Genomic DNA, 19,186 nt, shown 5'->3' on the forward strand with positions numbered 1-19,186 from the left:
AGCGAGGGCAGTTTCTACCCAGTGGCAGCTTGGCACATTTGAAGCCAACTCCATAAGGAGGCTCCTGGTGCTCTTCATCATCTTTGAAATAGAATGGAGGTGCTGCCAGGAGCAGACCTGTCTCATTGTCAAAAAAGCCATTTGCTAATGAAGCATCCTTAAATGCCATTTTCTGTACATCTCTGAGGTTTTTGAAGACCACCTATCTAGCTATAGTATATATGATTATATAATATATATATATATATATATATATATATATATATATATAGTACATAGGCAAATTTTGCTTCTAGCTGTTTAACTCTCTGCTTAACCTTGGAAACATATTTCTGTAATTTCTAAATGGCTATGTCCATAATTTTGATTGTTTGACTGTTAGCCCACATTTCTTGATTATCCTAAACAGTTGGCAATAGTAGCTTTCAAGGACTAGATCTTTACAATACATAGCTACAATACCTTAAGTGAAACATATATACATAGTATGTTGTAGCAAAACATAATCCTAATCTGTACCGATATACAAAGTCCATACCAAATGTAAAGATATTTGGGTCGTTGATGCTCCTTGGTCTAAAAGTAGATTCAATAATCTATAGCCTTTTATCCAATTATTACTATACCCCCTTTTTCTTTTCACCCCATCTCCTCCTAATCCTAGATAGAAAGGAGGATAGAGGAAAGAAAAAGGAAGTCCCTGAATCCAACCTCCCTCATTTTGCTCCTCCCTGTCCAAGATCATCACAACTTGTAACAACCCCCCTTAAATGATGGCAAGAACCCCTCATCCACTCAACAACCAAAACCATCCACCCCACCTCTTGGGAAAGGGGGTATTGCTCTCTTAAAATTGCCTCCTGTTGGTTTTCCTCTTTGGGGGGGGGGAGCTAATAAAATTAGTATATTAGTCAGTCTTAAGAAAGCTAGCTGTAGCATTTACTATCCAGTCTCTGCATGCATGCTATGAAATTTCAGCTCATCTCTCAAGTCCTGACTGGAACGATCTGTGATGCTCAATGATCTAGCCAGCCATATTGAAATTGCCCTGGATTCAAATTTCTGAGGAAACAGCATTGAAACAATCAGGTAGGATTACCTGGGCTACTTGTCTTTGGTGTCTGGTCCTTTTGCTCTTATATATGTTTATATAGTCTTCAATGGTATTCTATATTTCTGCATTAAAGTAAATATGGAATGTGCAGTATGCACAGTTCAGTTAATAATGCTTCTTTGCTCTGAGTTCAAGCAGGTAAAGCATCTAGCTGTTTTTCTTTATGTTAGTTTGGTTGTAGAACCAAACTGTAATATAAATTTCTATTTATGCCATTTAAAAGGATATCATGATAAGTCTTGAGAATTCTGTAGCCAACAAAATTTGTTGGCTTTGTACAGCTGGTCTTGACTGGTGATATTTTCATGTCTCAGCCAGACTCAGAGCTGTTCCCATGTAGAGGGATCAGGGATATAAGTTCCCTGTTCTATTGGTCTTCTTGATTTCTTTCTGTTTGCAGCCAAGATGCTCAGGGTATGTCCCCTTGTCAAATTTGGAAGGAATCCACTGCTTTTCTTTTTCTTTTCCTGCTGGAACAAAGGCAAACATCTCTCCCCCAAAGTTACACATTTCTCTCCTCCCATTCTGAAGTTGGGACATCCTTAATAGGCTGACTTAGTTCAGTAGGATTTTCCCCACAATTCAGTGTCTCTTAGCAGCTGTGTTATCTGTCTCATTGACATTAAAAAATTTGAAGTCAATAAAGCATTAATATCTATCTGGGAGATCTCATCTCATATCCCCCTTTCTCTGCCTAGCAAGGAAATTCTGTCCAAATCTGAGAAGTGCTTGTTCTCTGACTCGCATTCAGGGCTTTTTCTCAGGCTCTGAGCTTGGACTTTTAGTCGTTTGGATTATATGCCTACCACAAGGGGTTTCCACCCCACCTCTTTGTTCCCCAAAATAATGACTCTGAGATTTTGTATCTATGAATACATACCTAGGCCAATAGCTTTGGTACATTTCTGCTACCTCGTGACTGTTAACCGCTTAAACTAGGTAAGTCGTGCCATGCAGTTATTTACTTCTCCTCAGGTTCGTATGTCTACCTCCATCAGCACTTGGGGGCAGATCTTTCCCTTACCTGACTATCTCAGAATCCCTCTCTCCCTGCCACAACTCCCACCTTCTATTTCCTGCCTAAGCCAATAGACCAACAACTTCTATTGACAGATAATACTTTACACAGTGCACAGTAGTCTCTACAAGGTCCTGTCAATTGTAGGTATTTAATTTTAACCAATATACCATTCTTGCTGCATAAACTGTGGATGACTAAGGGCAAAAAACTTCAGATATGGTCATCTCCCTCCACACTTTGACTATATCAACATATTTAGGGTTGGAAATGTAGCTGAGTGATTGAAATCCATGTTCTCTGTCTCTGTCTCTGTCTCTCTCTCTCACACACACACACACACAGAGCTGATCTGGCTTGGTAGGAGAGCATTTGCCCTGGATTTGACTTCCCAATAACCCCGAAGCAAGTGCTGGGATATTAACTAGTGATCATCCATTCAGGTAACACGGCATTAGGATAGTTATTTCACACAAACTCTTTTCTTTAGCACTCAGTTACTTTGTAGTTTTCAGTACAGATAAGGATCAAGAAACTTACATGCTCTTGCCATTACACTTGCTGGGAACCAAATTCAGGGTTTCCCACATTGCAGGCCAGACTGGTACCACTAAGCTTTATCTCCTGACTCTACATTCTGTCTATAACCTTAGTCAGTTTACAGTCAGCTGAGCAATCAGTGGACAGGTAGAACTTAAACACTGGGGCTTCCTGATACTCATTTGACTTCTTTTGTTTGTGGCTCTCGTACCTTGCCTTCTTCTTCCAAAGATGGACCCCTCAAGTACTTGAATAGCAACTGGAAGAATATCCAAACACCCAGTTGTCCTGGCTTCTCACACGTAAGGTCTGTACCTCTCAGGAGCTACCTCATCAGAACTATCGTGGAGGCTGAGAGCATACCACTGTGTCCACACCTTCCTCTGGAGTAGTGCTTAAGCTATAAGAGCATACTACCAATTTCTGTATGAATTTGTAAAATATAAGATTTACCTATTTTTCTTCCTGTATCAGTAGGAGTTTGTATGTATGGGTAGTGGCAGTGATAACATACACATGACATCAGAAGAAGGTCATGAATAGAATGCTAGCCCAAATTGTCAAGGTGCTTGTCTCCAAACAATCCAGAAACCTGGTGCAGTGACACATCTGGACTTCTACCTATTTGGGAGGTGAGACTGAATTACTTGAAGCCAACCTGATTAAAACAAGGTTAAAATAGGAAGCTGGCCCCAGAGAGACACACTGGAGGGAAATAATACGGGGTGAAGCAGGATCCCAAGGTCCAGGCCCAGGCTGAGTTCTATCTTTGCTGGTCTGTTGGGTGGCACAACTGGGAGATAAAGCCAGGATAAGGAGGCTACCCTATGCAGTATGAATTTACATAGCAGATTAAAAACCTCAACTGTGCTCGTCCCGCACTATCTAAAGAGACAGAGTAGGGCCAGGAAAGATTTAGATTTTAGTAATTATTACCTCTTCCCCACTCCTGACAGTGTGTGTAGCCCTAGAGTGCTTTTTAGATCAGGCTGGCCTCAAACTCAGAGATCAGCCTGCCTCTGCCTCTGGGATTAAATTATACCACTATACTCCACAGGAATTATTAAAAACTTATTCAAACCACATTAGTAATACCAGTAAGAGTTCTAGTTTCATAAAACTACCCTGAAGATCCAGATTAAAAAAAAATAAATGAAAAAGGTTCATAGTCCTCTATTTCTAACCACTAAAAAGGGACATTCATGGTTGAGAAACTGTACACTACACGAGCCAGCAGTTAGCAGACTGCATACAGATGGGTCTTTTCTGTACTCAGCATTTCCAGAGTGATGTGGTGGTAGGTTCTGTGGTGAGGTGTTGGTTCAAACAAGATATTGCTTCTCACTAAGGTTAACAGGGTGTCTGGGTAACATGCTGAAAGACCAGAGGGATGTTCTAATAAAATTGCATACCTGATCAGAGTGCAACTGGGCTAGAAATAGCAATCAGATTCAACCCATTGGAACTTGTGGGAGAGAGGATTTCTGGAGTAATTATAAAGCTTCCATCACTTCAGGGGATAAGTTTTAACTTTTTTCACCTCAAATACTACAAACAACTCACTGGTATCATTAAGGTGAAAACAATTTATACCATACTCACACCAGGTACCAAACTTAGGAGTATGGACTTACTGCATGTGTGTAGGATTCTAGAGTCCAGGGCTGAATACCCAGAGTGGAAACAATACTGTAGTCTCTTGGTTAAGTGCCAATTTCAGGGATGAATGTCTGGTAATTTCTGGCTAATGGTAGATCTCCACTAGAAGTTCCTTTTTACCTATTTTGTGGCAAACCTTCATCAAGTTTGCTTAAATAACCATAAGCACAAAGAGCTAAGAAAGCAGTAATCTGACAAGCACGGCAAAACACCAATACAGAATTCTTTAAAGTAATTGATTTATGAAGATAAGCCATGAGTCCGTCTTCTGCCCAAGTGTCTTGATATCAAAGCAAGTGTCCCAAGAATCATTCTGCAAAGCCAGGAAGATCCTGAGTTCAGCTAGAAATGCTTTCTTAGAAAAAAGAATGTTTAAGATACCATCATTAGTTGACACAAAATATTCTAGGTAACAGTGAAGATGGTGTTGACTTAGATCTTATTTCTTTCCTCTATATATACAAGGTTAAGTTGACTCTGGTATGGTAGCATATATTCTTGAGGCAGAGGCAGGTAGACCTCTGTGACTGGTTTACATAGTGAGACCAAACAACAACAAAAAACTCCCTAAGATAGTCGTTAATTTCAATTATTAACAGCCCAAATCTGACTCAGGAGGAGGTCTACCTCCAAGCTGTCACTGAACAATGACCCCAGCATTCAGGAAGGCCAGTCTGGTCTAGATAGTGAGTTCTAAGTTACCTAGTGCTTGTCTCAAAAGAAAAGAGGGTTGGAAAAAGGATCGGTGCTTAAACACTTGTTGTTCTTATAGGTGATCAACTTGGTCTACAGAGATCTCACTCTTGCCTCCAAAGTGCTGGGATTAAAGGTGTGCTCCACCGATTGGCTAAAATAGCAATCTTTATTTATTTACGTTGGTGGGTGTTTCCCTGCATGTAATGTCTGTGCACATCATGCAAGCACAGTGCCTTCAGCAGGCATCAGATCACCCGGAAACTGTAGTTACAGATGGATTGAGTAGCTAGATGGGTGCTAAGTACCCTGGTCCTCTGGAAGAGCATCTAGTGCTCTTAACCACTGTGCTATCGCCAGTCCATGTAAAGTTTTTTTTTTTCCAAAAAAGTTCTATAGTGAAATGAATTAATCTTTTATACTTTTATTATGCTCTGAAGTCTTTTTTCTAAGATTGTGTTGCCCAAACTCAAAGATCCAGATCAACCCGCTTCAGCTTCCCAAGTGCTGGGATTAAAGGCATGCACCTTTAATACACCTGTAGTATATTCTAAACTTCCCGTTTTTACTGAGGATAAGCAGCAGCTAGGATAGAAGCACAAAGTGCTTGGCTGGGATAATGTCCTCTCCCGGGCATAAAATTTTATTCATTTGTAACTAAAAGTAAGTTCTGCTTTTCACCTTTAAAAATAAGGATTATGGAACTCAGACACTCATTTGAAAGCGTTGAAAACACTTTAGTACGTCTAACAATGAAGACCCTATTTAAGAATACATTGGGGGGAGATAATGGAGCTGAAAAAATGGAAACTGTCCCACCCCATTCTACTATTAAGTTACATACATCACCAGACCCAAAAACAGTGTTTTATAAGGTGCCACCTAATGGTCCTTGGGTGTTTATTTAGGTACCACCACTTACAACACGTATTCCAAAGGGCATATGTTTAAAAAAGAAAGAAAAGAAACATACAATTAATACAATTTCTCTTACTCTTCACTTTTCTTTTTATTATTCAAAAGTCAAGTATTACTTTTAAATCATCCATCCTCAATTTTGATTTAATGTACCGTCATTTCTCCAAGATATGAAATTTCCGAATCTCTTTGGAATACTAATTTCATGTTTCTAGGTTTAACAAAACTGTTGAAGTTTTAAATTCCACTCTATTTCCCTGAAATCTCAAGACAGCTGCTGATGCAAATTTTAATATAAAATATTTAGTCACAAAATAGTATTGCTTTTGTATGCACATAGTTGTAAGATTACTTTGCTTTTGTCAATAAAAACTATACCATCTTTCATAAAACTCTAAACAAATTAAGAACTGTGATGTAGAACACAAATTACACATGTAAAGCAGGTGCCAGCACGTTAGGCTATATTACATCAAAAAAGTTTTAATGGTCCCAAATATATATATTCAACAACTAATCATACACTCAGGGAGAGAGAAAAAACAAAACAGAAACAAACTGAAACAAAAAGAAAAATTATGACACAAATGACCACATCTAGAATTCCACTCAATCTTTAATCAAGTAGGGACAAATCCCCACCTTGAAAAAAAATCTGCAGTTTGAAGGGCAAAGGGAACAGATTAAAAAAAGAGGATACTTTATTTTGCCCCTCCCCCACAAAGGTTTTCCAAACCTGTTGTAGCTTGACTAAAATGTTCAGAATGTACGATTTTAAAGGCAGGTCTCTTTATACCAAGAAACTGCTGGCATTCTTTACTAGTGAGGAACTATGGCAGAAAGACCCATTCTTCTAAGTCTCAAACGTGGTCCAAGAAAGCAGGTTTTGATTGTAGCAACTGACCAGTCAATCCAGAGTTCCACTGACAAAACCCCTGCCCTGTTGGCTTTTTATTTCCATTTCCTTCCCTGAGAAAAGGGCAATGTGTGGTCCAAGCTGGAGAGCTCACGGGCGTATGTCTTCCCCTAACTGCACGGCATCCCCCTCCTCCTGCTCCTTTGAATTGGCACTTGATGAGCAGAAGTCCAGTGTGGCTGATCTGTCAGTCCTTCACAAGAGACCACTGCACTCTGGTGTGGACTTTGTAGGGGGAGGGGTGAAGAACCAGTTTTGTCAACAGGTACTGATCACAGGCAGTTGCTATTATTAGGACTCAAATTTTGCTTTCTTTGACACTGGTAGTGTGTCTTCCTTGTCTTCATCCTCATCATCATCTTCATCATCATCAGGATAATCTACCAGACCCACAAGTCCTCCCTGTTGAGAAATAAGAATTATTTAAGAACAAACCCACTACATTTGAAAATACCTGATGTTAAACTGAGAAAAAATATAGGCCCAATGCCAGCAGGCTGAAAATCACTCTTATATACATTTCTAAATTTCCCATATTTCTGTAAGGTCCTTTTAAGCTACTTAAAATGGCTTATGACTAAGTGTATAAAATTCCTTTTTACATGGTATTGGGGTTGAACCCAAGGCTTCATGTATGCTCAGGCCAAGGGCTTTATCTACAACTGTCACATGCGTAGCCCTCTTGTATACCTTTTGAGCCAGGATCTTAAGTTGCCCAGGCAGGCCTTAAACTAGCAATCTTCTAAGTCTCTTGAGTAGCTAGGATTATTGACTTGCAGTACGATGCCTGGCCCAAATGTATTTCAACATAAAAGATAAAATGGTATCAAAATGCAGGGTGGGCAGATAGGAAAGAGATTCTACTGTTTCTCTATCATTATTTCTTTTGGATTTCCCTTTCAGCCCTGCTTCTCAAAAGACAGTACAACTTGAATGACTATGAAAATTCCTATCACTCTGCCTATGCCTTTACCTCAACAATGTTAGACTCAGCCTTACTTCTGAGGGATCTCCTACCTGTGTCAGATGAAATCAGACTGTGGGGCAAGCAAGATAGCACAGTACTTTCTATCAAGCCTAATGACCTAAGCTTGATCTTAGAGACACACACGACAGAAGGAGAACTGACCTCCTCCACACGTGCTTTGATGTGTTCACACATATAAACAGAAACAACTGCTCCCCCTCCCAAATTTTCACCTGGGTTCTAACTGGGAAAGGTAAAGAAGAACCTGTAGTTTATGAATTAAAAAAATACCAAAGGCAGACTATTGATTTGCACTGGACACATAAGTTTAGGGAGTGGTTGTGATGAGGTCTCACCTTCCAGTTCACAACATTTAGCTAATTCCAGAAAAGAAAACCAAAGAGAGAATCCAGGCATAAAGACTGCTGAGCAAGCGTAAAGCATGGTAGGAAAGGCAGCATGTGCGGACTCCCAAGTATGTGTGTACCTTTGTGGTAATAGCTGCCGGCTGAGATGTACTCTTAGGGACGGATCCAGGAGAGCCAGGAGAGCCTGGGGACCCAGGTGATCCTGGAGAACCAGGCAGGCTTGTGGCGGATGACTGGCTGGTGAGGTTAGTCTTTGTCCCACTGGACAAGGAAAGTTTGAAACTCGGGCTCTGTCGTCCAGAAAGATTAGTTTTCAGAAGCACCTCCTTTTCTTCACTCTCTTTCACTAAAAACGAGAATGTAGAATACCTGTCACTCACTTCTTTTCCTTAATTCCTCCAAATGAAGTGACACCAAGACACTGGTACCAGCTTCTTTCTTTGCTGAGGACAACCCTGCATGAAGCCCAACCTATGAACAAAGCCTATCCAAGTAACAACACATTATCTAGCAAGTATCACAATGCAGAAGTATGATCTTCAGTATTACACTTAGTATCCATAACCTCCACACCATCTTCCTTACATTAGGAAACTCAGCCGACACCTCGACACAGTCAGCAATTCAGCCGCACCCTGTGAGCCTTTGACTTATCATATATTCACAGTAGCCACTAATCATTTTCTCAAGAAATGAAGGACCAGGGCTGAGAGCCTCAGTTTCCCTTGCCCTTTGTTTCAACATACATTTCTTCCTTTCCATAAATTTACTTATTGGATCCATAATATCGTCATCATTCTTGGTTTTGTCAGATGGAGACACCACAGCTTCTCCGTCTTCCATGTCATCTTCATCTGTGTTGAACCACATCTCTTCTTCATCTTCTAGTGTCCTGGCATCTCGTCGGTATCGATGATTCCTCAAGATGGACCGCATGCTATGAGAAAATGGAAGACTGTAAGGGCTGAGGTACTGCTTAAACAATATCCTGGGCCTGATCACTGGCACCACTATAAGCAAATGCCAAACCACACTCAAACAAATACATAATTAAAAGACGGACCCTATCAAATGTAATATAAACTACTAGAATCAAACTCCCTATTTCCAAAATGGTAACTGTTCTAGATCAATGTACGGATTCCCCCCCCCCCCCCCCCCGAGCTGGGGACCGAACCCAGGGCCTTGTGCCAAATCCCCAACCTCAGAATGTACAGATTTTTGAACCATACTACAGAGGCTAGAGATGGCACAGTAGTTAGGACCTGGATTCAACTCCTAGCACCCAACAGCAGTTCACAATTATTTGTATCTCTAGTTCCAGGGAATCCAGCACACTCTTCTGTTCTCTGTGGTTGTCAGGCATGCCCCTGGTGCACAGACATAAGACATACTTGCAGATCTCTCTCCTCTCTCTTCCCTCCCTCCCCATCTCCCTTGGGAAAACCAACCCAAACTGCAAATATGAATCTAGTTATTTAAGAAGGTATGTGGTATTTTAAATAATCTATACGTAAGATAATATTAAATATGGAGCCTTACTACTATTATCAGTTTATGTTGGTGTCTGAAGATCTTACTATAATTTATCTATACTTTCAGAAACAAAACCAGCATGGGCATCAGCAAGACGGTGTAAAGAGTAAAGGCGCAGGGTTGGGGATTTGGCTCACGGTGTAAAGAGTAAAGGCGCGGGGTTGGGGATTTGGCTCAGTGGTAGAGCGTTTACCTAGGAAGCGCAAGGTCCTGGGTTCGGTCCCCAGCCCCAGAAAAAAAAAAAAAAATAAGAGTAAAGGCTCGTCCTGCCAAGTATGACAAACCTGAGCTTGAGCCCAGAACCACACGGCAGAAGGAGACAACCCGTTCCTGCTCTCAGTCCTGAGGCTACAGCACCAACACAGTGTACTTGTATGTGAACACAGACACAAAAAATAAAAAATGTTGAAGAAAAAAAAAAAAAAAAAAGGCAATGACAACTCCATTTCCCACAGTTTCTCTGCATGCCTTCCCACCTTCTCTCTGCCCGGCAACTCAAATACTGACAAAAAACATGAAAGCCAGAACCACAATCTACTGCTGAACAATGAACACACACATACGTAGTAACTTACCTGTCGAGTTTTGGGTTGTCTTGCCTTTCTCTTTGCTGTTCAAACCTCAATTTTAATCCTTTAAAAGTCTGCACATAATCTACATCTTCTAGTGCTTTCCAATAATTCTCAATTACATGGGCAGTTAATGATTTTATATCTTCCTACAGAAAAGAATTATAGTGGAATAAATCAGATATGAAAACATTAACAAGATTAGGCATTACTGTGGTAATTCCTAAGACTCACCCAAAGTTTAATTGTAGTTAGTGTACAATTTTAAAAGTAGTGAGACAATGAAAATAGAGAGTATATATAATACACTGGCATCTTCCATAGCCTGCAGCTTTTGGTGTTCCTGGGAACTGTCCACAGGTATTTCCAGAGCAGATATCCAAGTCTTAGTGATTCTGGTTCCCCAAGAATGGACACAGTGGTACACACTCGCAATACCAGTACTGTCAGAGCTGTCAGAGATGAAGCCAACCTGAACTGCAGAGTGAGGCCCTCCCTCATCTCTAAACACAAAGTTCTGGAGATGGACGTCTGTGGCAGCCACACAGTAACACAGAACACTGCCCTCAGAGAATGCACTTTAGAATGATGAAATGGCAGGCTCTGCATGTCCCCCTCCCCCCCACACAGGGTTTCTCTGTGGAGCCTTGGCTATCCTGGAAGTCACTCTGTAAACTCAGAGATCTGACTTCCTCTGCCTCCTGAGTCCTGGAATTAAAAGTGTGTGCCACCACTGCCCAGCTCTCAAGTTCTGTATATCGTGTCACAATTCTTCCTTTTGTCTGAGATAGGGTCTTAGGAGTACTAGGATTATGGATGCAAGCCACCACCTCTAGGCTCTATAAAGTATGCCAGATAGTTTTGGGGTTTCTTATTAGTCTAAATTTAATTACTTTTAGGTTTTGTAGCATGATTCTTAAAGAAAATCTCTTGAAATGCCAGTAATACGCAAGTTTCTCAGACATATTAAAACCAAAACCCTAGGTAAGAAGACAGAACCTACCACTCTGATAAATTCAAACATTTCTATTATGGCGGAGTTCATCAGATTGTAACGAGATCCGTTGTTGAGAAATGCTTTGACTACAGGTTCAAATAAAAAACTTTTCATTATGTAGCGGTTATAAAATTCATCTTTTAATCCAATGATTTTTCTCTTAAAACGGAGGGCACCTGAAACACAGAAGTATCGCTGTTGAAACTTCTACGTCTCAGAGTCAACAAACAGAATCTATTTAACAGACAGCCAGGCTCACTTGTGTACAGCATATGAACCTGAACATAAGGATCTTGAGAGGACTGTAAGAAAAGGCATTCGCAACAGTGACGTGTCAGTAGGATGTAAAGTTTATGCTTGTAATCAAACTCTAGGAGTCTGAGAAAGAGGTTTGCTAAGAGTTGAAGGTCAGAGGGGGCTACATAGTGAGTTCTAGGACAGCCAGGGCGAGAATGTGAGGAGACCCTGCCTGCCTTGGAAAAAAAGGTAGTGTATGTTATCATAGAACACAAGTCTTAGAAAGCCAGAAAAGTTCTGGGAACATCAATCACTATCAACCAAAATGTATTTTATTGCTGAGGTAAGGACAGATTATCATAATACTTAGGGTGATAATCCTTTCATCACACTTCTTTAAATACATTTTAAAGCAACCAAAAAGAGCACTGTTTTATTAGGGCAATCCACTTTACTATAACTTTATCTTCAAGTTTTTGGACACTCTTACTATTTTATAGAGTTAATGGTTTATTTGTAGATGTGGTTTAAAAAAAAAAAAAAAAAAAGGACAAGAAACCACAAAAATCTGCATGCCCCCAAAATTGCCTTCCCATGGTTTAGATATAAATTTAGATCGTTTTAAAATTCGGTCCTCTACTCTCATTACAGCGAGTATGCTTTTTAACTTTCCCCTAGTTTTCCTTTTAATAATTAGGCTTTAACTTACAGATCAGCAAATATATATTTGCATCTTGAAATATGGGGTGTTACTTAAGTCACCATTCATCAAGATCCAAATATACTTAGACAGCTAGACTTCAGCAAAGCCCTCTTTAACCTACGTGGAATTATCAGTAAGTTAATGCCCCAATTACTGTAAACAGTTCAAAAAAGCATACTCACTTCATGTAGTCACATCGTCTTCGGTTGGCAAGATTAAATTTTGTGTTTGTATTTTGGTTTCTTTGGAGATCATGGAAGTGGCTCGTTAAATTGCCAATTTGTTATTAATCAAGTCCTTCATGAGCAGGTAGCCAGGCAACCATGCTGACACGGTTTCTGGGTGGGAAGGCAGAGGAGTAAAGCAGCTCAATTTCTCTTTAGTTGGCACAAAGAGGTCCACAAGTGAATGCCCAATTAGGTACAGTTGGTTAGAAACTGCCCTAACAATCCAACTTATTTAAGAGTGTGTCTTCATAAAGAAACACTCTGGGCAGGGAGTTTCAAAATAGTTTAGAGTAATAACTGCATTTTATTTTCAAACTACTGAAAAAAAATTTAAAAACATTAAGTAAGGTGAAGACCTTTTAAGCAGCAAGAGGCATTGTTCTGTGTGGTGAATGAAGACCTGACAGGGTTTATTTCTAAAACAGTGATATCTCTTGATTTTGGTTAGCTGGCAAAAGAACTTAGTGGGACAGCTCCACTTGTTTTGATAAAAATCAAAAGCTCAGGCTAAATTCTAAACATTTAGTAAGCTAGAGCTTATTATTATCATTCTAAGATTTAGTAATCTAACTCTGCAGGCTTTGTGGAGACTTGTGTCCTATCAAAACATCACATTAACCCCGATGCTATATATGTAGTTCCAGGCATGTGAAAAGAATTTCCTACCTTTTCAGAATTCAGTGAGGCCAGGACAAGCAGACGAGACCCTTAACAACTCCTTAAAAGCACACCTAACCCAGAAGTGCTGATATAGTAGAAAGTAGTTCTAGGTGATTTTTTGGGGGTGGGATGGGGGGTGGGAAGAGGGAAATGTTGTTTCTCTCTCTTATTTCCATTTGTCCTGATTTACATCAATAATTGTTTAAACTCACCCAACAGCTCCACATCAAAAATAACCAAATACTATTATTTTTTGCTACTGAGTAACAAGTTGTTTTCCAAATGTTACCAGTCAATTCTATAAATTCCAGCCATTCAAGGAGATTTGAGAAACTTCCTAGCCATGCCCAATTGGCATAACCATAGCATTTTAAATGTAAAGCGTACCATTTCCGCTCACAACATCTGCAATCTTCATTAGAACAGAGGAGGAATCTCCTGTGTTCCATTTTGATCACTTGTTTGTAGTACATTGATACAAGATTTCATGGAGTAAGTCTGAGACTCATTGCCACACATGGAACTAATAATGGAAGCTTTGCACAAAAGCCCAGCTTCTTCCTCCATCCCATCCCAGCGATGCTGAGGGCTGAGGTCAGGGCTCTAGTATGCCAGGTAAAGCACTCTACCATTGAGCGCTGCTCTGGCTTTGTAATAAAGCTTTATTCTTTTTACAGAGTTCTGTTTCTATTCTCCATTTAGTATGCTTGAGAAGAGAAATGTGTGTGCCATGGCTCACATGTGGAGGTCAGAAATAGCGTTTAGCAGTTGGTCCTCTACCACCATGTAGGTTCAAGGGACCAAACTCAGCAGCAAGCTACTTTTATCCACCAATCTACTTTCTAACAAAACTACCTAGGTCAACATAAAAGTACCCAAAACCTTAAAAAAGCACAGTAAATAGATGCTACATGTATGATGTATATCTAATTTATAAAATTCTCTCTGAAATAGTATACCTAACTAGATTTCAATGTACCATAAGTCTTAAGTCTTGTTTTACCAAATGTATACAATCTTTATAAAGGACTTATTGATGACTGCTATTGTCTGAGATCCTCTCACTCTTAAGTCTGGGAAAAGAGGCCAACTACGAAGAATTTAGGTAACTTGTCAGTTATAAAATATGAATAAAATATATCTAAGATAAAACTGCAGTTTCCAATAGGATTTTCATCTTGTAGAATAATTCTCTACATAGTTCTTATTAGATTATAATTCTTTTTACAATATTGCAAGAAAAGAAGACATAGGAGTGCCTGAACTAAAGAAAAGGCCTTTTATTTTAGCTTCCATGTCCTGACACTCTTCTGCTGGCACTCAGGTTTCCCATGTACAGCAAAACACACCACTCTAGAACAAGTCATTACCATGATTCTCCAAGTTCCATTCTTATTAAATTGGATTTTAGTTTTCACAATCTTTCCTAATAAATTATGCAAACAAAACTAATTATAAATGTTATGCTACCAACTGTAAGGCTTACCTTAGTTTGAGATGATAAGTATATAAAGATTCAATCTCAGATTCAATGAAATATAATAGTAGCTGGTGTTTAGTTTCCCTTCATCTCCTGCCCCCTCTTTGGAGACAGGTCTATGTAGCCCTGTCTTGAACTCAGACAGGCCTGCCTGCCTACCCTTTGAAGTACCAGAATTATAGGTGGCACCGTACCTGATTATTTGTTGAAATAAAACTATCTAAATTTAGCCTATTCATTCAGTTTCTCCCTTCCCAAATTCCTTTCCTAGACAAAATTCTTTATGGTGACTTAAAAGAACTTGACCTTGGCACCATCATCTCTCCTATGGTAAGTATATGGGGAAATGTTTCACATGTCTGTTGTTCTGCCCACATGTATGTCTAGGTACCATGTGCCTGGTGCCAGAAGCGGGTGTCAGCCAGTTATGAATTGTCATGTGGGTGCTGGCAATCAAATTCAGATCTTCTGGAAGACCAACTTAACCACAGAGTCATCTTTTTAACCCCCAAGCCCTTCTTTGTCTGTGCTGAGCTCACTGGTAGAAGATGATTTACTGTTTGTAGTCTTCAGAAAATCCTAAGTCTTGTAGTAATATAAATGCTATGACTAATATTTAGTGTTCTGAATAGTCAGTGGAAAATAAATGAATCCAATATTCTCTATCTTTTCAACTTACAAAAAGACACATTCCAAGTACATGTATGTTCATCACATGTGTGTCAAAGAAACTCGTTAAGCGAAAACATGAAGCCTTAAAAACAAACAAAAAAACCCAAAAACCAACTTACCTTTAAAAGCCAACTGGTAAAAGTTACTTGGCAGTATCCCAGCCTCCAGAGGATCCCTAAACTTGGTCAGTCAACTTACCAATAACTATTAGATATGCAAACTTATTACTCAAGAAGTCTGGCTACAGCACAGCCAAAGCGCTATGAGTTAACCTACTTCTAATTCACAAGCATGATTTACTATAATAAACTAAGGTCTCAACATTGTAAATATCAGCTTTAAAAGAAAGGGTAAGAATGATCTTAAAAACAAACAACAATCTTGTTAAAAATGTACTGTTGTTCTTGGGCTAAGGGTACAGTGCAGTGGTCAAGTGCATGTAAATGTTTTCGGTATTAGACTTAATTGATAGTACTTCACACAAATAAAAATCACTGCGTGTAAAGCTGGAATGGTAGCTTGCACCTAGAACTCCAGCACTCTGGCAGTCAAGGCATGAGGATTGCTGTGAGCCTAATGCCAGCCTGGGCTGCAGAAACACTATCGATAAAAAGTTAAAACAAGGGCTGGAGAGATGGCTCTGTGGTTAAGAGCACCCGACTACTCTTCCAGAGGTCCTGAGTTCAATTCCCAGCAACCACATGGTGGCTCACAACCATCTGTAAAGAGATCTGATGCCCTCTTCTGGTGTGTCTGAAGACAGCTACAGTGTATTTATATATAATAAATGAATAAATCTTAAAAAAAAAAAAGTTAAAACAATAACAAAACAAATACCCCACCCCAGCAAACCAAAAACAAAAGCTATGTAGCTATGAAATAGTTCACAAACCTTCTCCATAAAGGCCCACATGTACACATTTTAGGTTCTGTGGGCCACGTATAATCTCTGTAATATTTTTTCTTTTATTAAACTGCTTTTAAAGAAAATATTAAACCATTTTTTCAGTTTGTAGGTTATACAAAAGAACAGACCACTGGTAGTTTTGGTTAAACTGTAGTTACTTACCACTTGGCTCAAAAATAATAGACCAAATCAGCAAAGAAGGATTTAGTGGAAGACCATTAGTGGAAATATGACTTGACCTGGCAGATACCTTCTTGCCACTCAACTCTGTATGAATGAAGTTCTTCCTTATCTCCTGCCAAACTATGTCATCAGAGCATGAACTTGCACTAATGAACTTGTCTGATGACCCTTCAGTCAGTCATGTTCTTAGCAATGAGCTTTAAAGCTATAAACAGAATAATAGAGGAAGATAAAGAATTCTTTAAGAAGCACTTACATAACGCCAAGAAAGCATGCTTGGAGGCCATAAGAACTAGCACTCTGCGAAGAATGTCCTTATTGATAATATAGTTCTTTATGTGGTAGGTATGGTGCTCCACACAAAATGTTAGCAATTCCAATACAAGTGCTAGTAACTGCGCAGTCTGAAAATCATCTAAAATAAGCAAAACATGATCATATGTATGTTGAACAGACAAAAAACAGTATAAGAAATCACAGCAAACACCCATTATCTTTGGTGTAATTATGTCTCTCTGCTCCCCCTGATTTCGTTGCATTCTGTTTTCTTCATATTCACAATGAGCTTCTAACAAAAGGATACTTATTAATCTTTATTCGTTAGAGTCAGCAAGTCTCTAAAAGTTTTTTCTACAACCATTGATTATAGCACAGTACCTTCTACAAGTTCTGTTGTCTTAAACATGTTAATTTGGAAACGGGCCTCAAATTTTATCCAATATGAATAAACACCCACAGAAATAAGATGGTATTTCAAAGATTTGATTTCTAGGGTTACACAAGAGTTTATTTAATGTGCTGGGCATGTTAAATTCTAGCACTTCAGAGACAGAGAAAAAAGGTAAGTTTTCTTTTCATAATCATACATCAACACTATTACAGTTTTTATTAATACATGAATAATAATACTATAAATTGAATGTCTTAAATTAAATATACTGAATTGTAAAATTAAGGGAAAATAATGTATGGGTTCCTAGATAAGAGCCTCAACAGCTATTTCCCAATGACATTAAAACTATCCCCACCCCATCCCAAGGAATAAACTACCAGAGTTTGCTATAAGAGTTTGCCATGCTGTTGGGGATTTAGCTTAGTGGTAGAGCGCTTGCTTAGCAAGCATAAGGCCCTGGGTTCGGTCCCCAGCTCCGAAAAAAAAAAAAGACAAAAGACAAAAGAAAAGAGTTTGCTATTTACTGTGGCACACACTTGTCCCAACACTGGAGAGGCTGAAACAAGAAGACCTGAGACCAACATGGATCCCTTAACAATATCTCTCAATCAATCAGCCACCTGACTGACTGACCAGGAAAACAAATTACTTTCTTTTGTACTTTTCTGTTAGCTGCGATTATGGTGCTTTTAAACAAAATTCACCTTAAAAGTCTCTTGAAAACACATGACTAAATCTCACTCAATCTAATTATAAAACTTTAAAGATTGTTACCTCCTTCTTAGGATGTATCCTGGTGTCCCTGTCTCTGTCTTTCCCTTTAGAGACTTATTATTTTAAAAGATTTATTTATTATGTATGCAATGTTCTGCATGCACATACACCTGCAGGCCAGAAGAGGGCATCAGATCTCAACCTCTGAACCATTTCTCCAGCTCTATTTTTTATTTTATATGCATTAGTGTTTTCCCTAAATATATTTCTGAGCCCATGTGTGTGTGCGCAGTGCCCACAGAAAGCCAGAAGAGAGTGTTACATGAGCCGGTAAAGTCTTTCTGGAGTAAAGACTGTTGTTAGTTGCTGTGTTAGGTGCTTAGAATCAAACCAGGGTCCTCTGGAAGAGGACCAGTGCTCTTAACCCTTGAGTTATTTCTCTAGACCCAATGTCTTAAATCTAGTTACTCAACATCAGCTTTAAGTTTCACAATTCAAGAAAACTATGAAGCTGTATTATCTTACCTTTACTAGGCTTATCTTCTGTTGTATTTGCTAGTAAGGGAGCAGTGAGAACATGCATACAGTGCTTGTAGAAGAAACCCAGAAATTCAGTCTTTTCTGTTTTCTATGGAATCAAAAATACTTTGATGAACTTTAACTGTATTGGTTCCTACTAGCAATAAAACAGATACTACTATGAAAAAGGAGAAATGGCTATGACTCACATTGGCAGTGGCTAGCATGTTCTCTGGGTCAACTAAAGTTCGAAGCAGGCCCATAAGTTGGACTGCTCCTCCAAGCTCTGGATCTGTATCACAAATCATATGTTCTATAATGAGGTTGATGAGCAAAATATCCTGGTGACAAAAATACACATAATACAGATTACTAAGACAGATATTGTGGCATTACCGCTACCTCTAGCTGTCTTGTTAACCTCAAGTAAAAAAGAATGACTGATCATTTAACAGGATAAATGGAAGTGTCTCTTTTGCCTGATGGTGGTTCAAAGACAATAAATAGTACCAAAAGAAGTTTAAAAGTCCTCCTCCTCCACTCTCTGAGACAGGATCTTACTATGCAGCTTTGGCTGGCCTAGAACTAAAAGGCACAACTCATAAAGATCTGCCTGCCTCTGCCTCCCCTGTGCTGGGATTAAAGGAGTGTGCCACCACCTCTGGCTTTTTCTATTACCTTTAAACTCATCTCATTAAAGAAGGGAGGGGGGACCAAAACAAAACAAACCACAAAGGTCAGGGTGGGTGTTAAAATGTCTTGCTTCTGTACTAACTTCATCGACCTTTTGTAGAAAGCTCATGAGCTTCACATGTATGGCTTCATGTATGTATGTTAAGACTACTTAGCTAGAATTTATAAGCCTGCTTTGGTTTCACTGCATTTACTTTTATAGTTTTCCTTTATGGAAATAACA

At 39.2% G+C, this 19,186-nt stretch overlaps 1 protein-coding gene across 7 annotated transcripts in view; it reads right to left on the reverse strand.

Annotated features, from left to right (window-relative positions):
- Positions 1-6,008: 6,008 nt before the first annotated feature.
- Ppp4r3a (protein phosphatase 4, regulatory subunit 3A) overlaps positions 6,009-19,186 on the reverse strand; it is a 66,262-nt gene continuing 53,084 nt past the window's right edge. For 6 of the 7 annotated variants that reach the window (XM_063261975.1, XM_039112354.2, XM_039112355.2 and 3 more), the window contains exons 8-15: positions 18,480-18,611; positions 18,277-18,379; positions 16,621-16,779; positions 11,302-11,471; positions 10,305-10,447; positions 8,940-9,130; positions 8,313-8,539; positions 6,009-7,260 (exon numbers count right to left, since the gene is read on the reverse strand). In XM_063261975.1, coding sequence (XP_063118045.1) covers positions 7,150-7,260; positions 8,313-8,539; positions 8,940-9,130; positions 10,305-10,447; positions 11,302-11,471; positions 16,621-16,779; positions 18,277-18,379; positions 18,480-18,611 — 1,236 coding nt within the window. In that variant the 3' untranslated portion in view covers positions 6,009-7,149. Of the gene's footprint in view, positions 7,261-8,312; positions 8,540-8,939; positions 9,131-10,304; positions 10,448-11,301; positions 11,472-12,417; positions 12,574-16,620; positions 16,780-18,276; positions 18,380-18,479; positions 18,612-19,186 lie in introns of those variants that run through there. The other variant, XM_039112357.2, reaches the window with a different exon arrangement.

This window comes from Rattus norvegicus, chromosome 6 (assembly GCF_036323735.1).
Source record: "Rattus norvegicus strain BN/NHsdMcwi chromosome 6, GRCr8, whole genome shotgun sequence".
In the NCBI taxonomy this organism is placed as follows: Eukaryota; Metazoa; Chordata; class Mammalia; order Rodentia; family Muridae; genus Rattus; species Rattus norvegicus.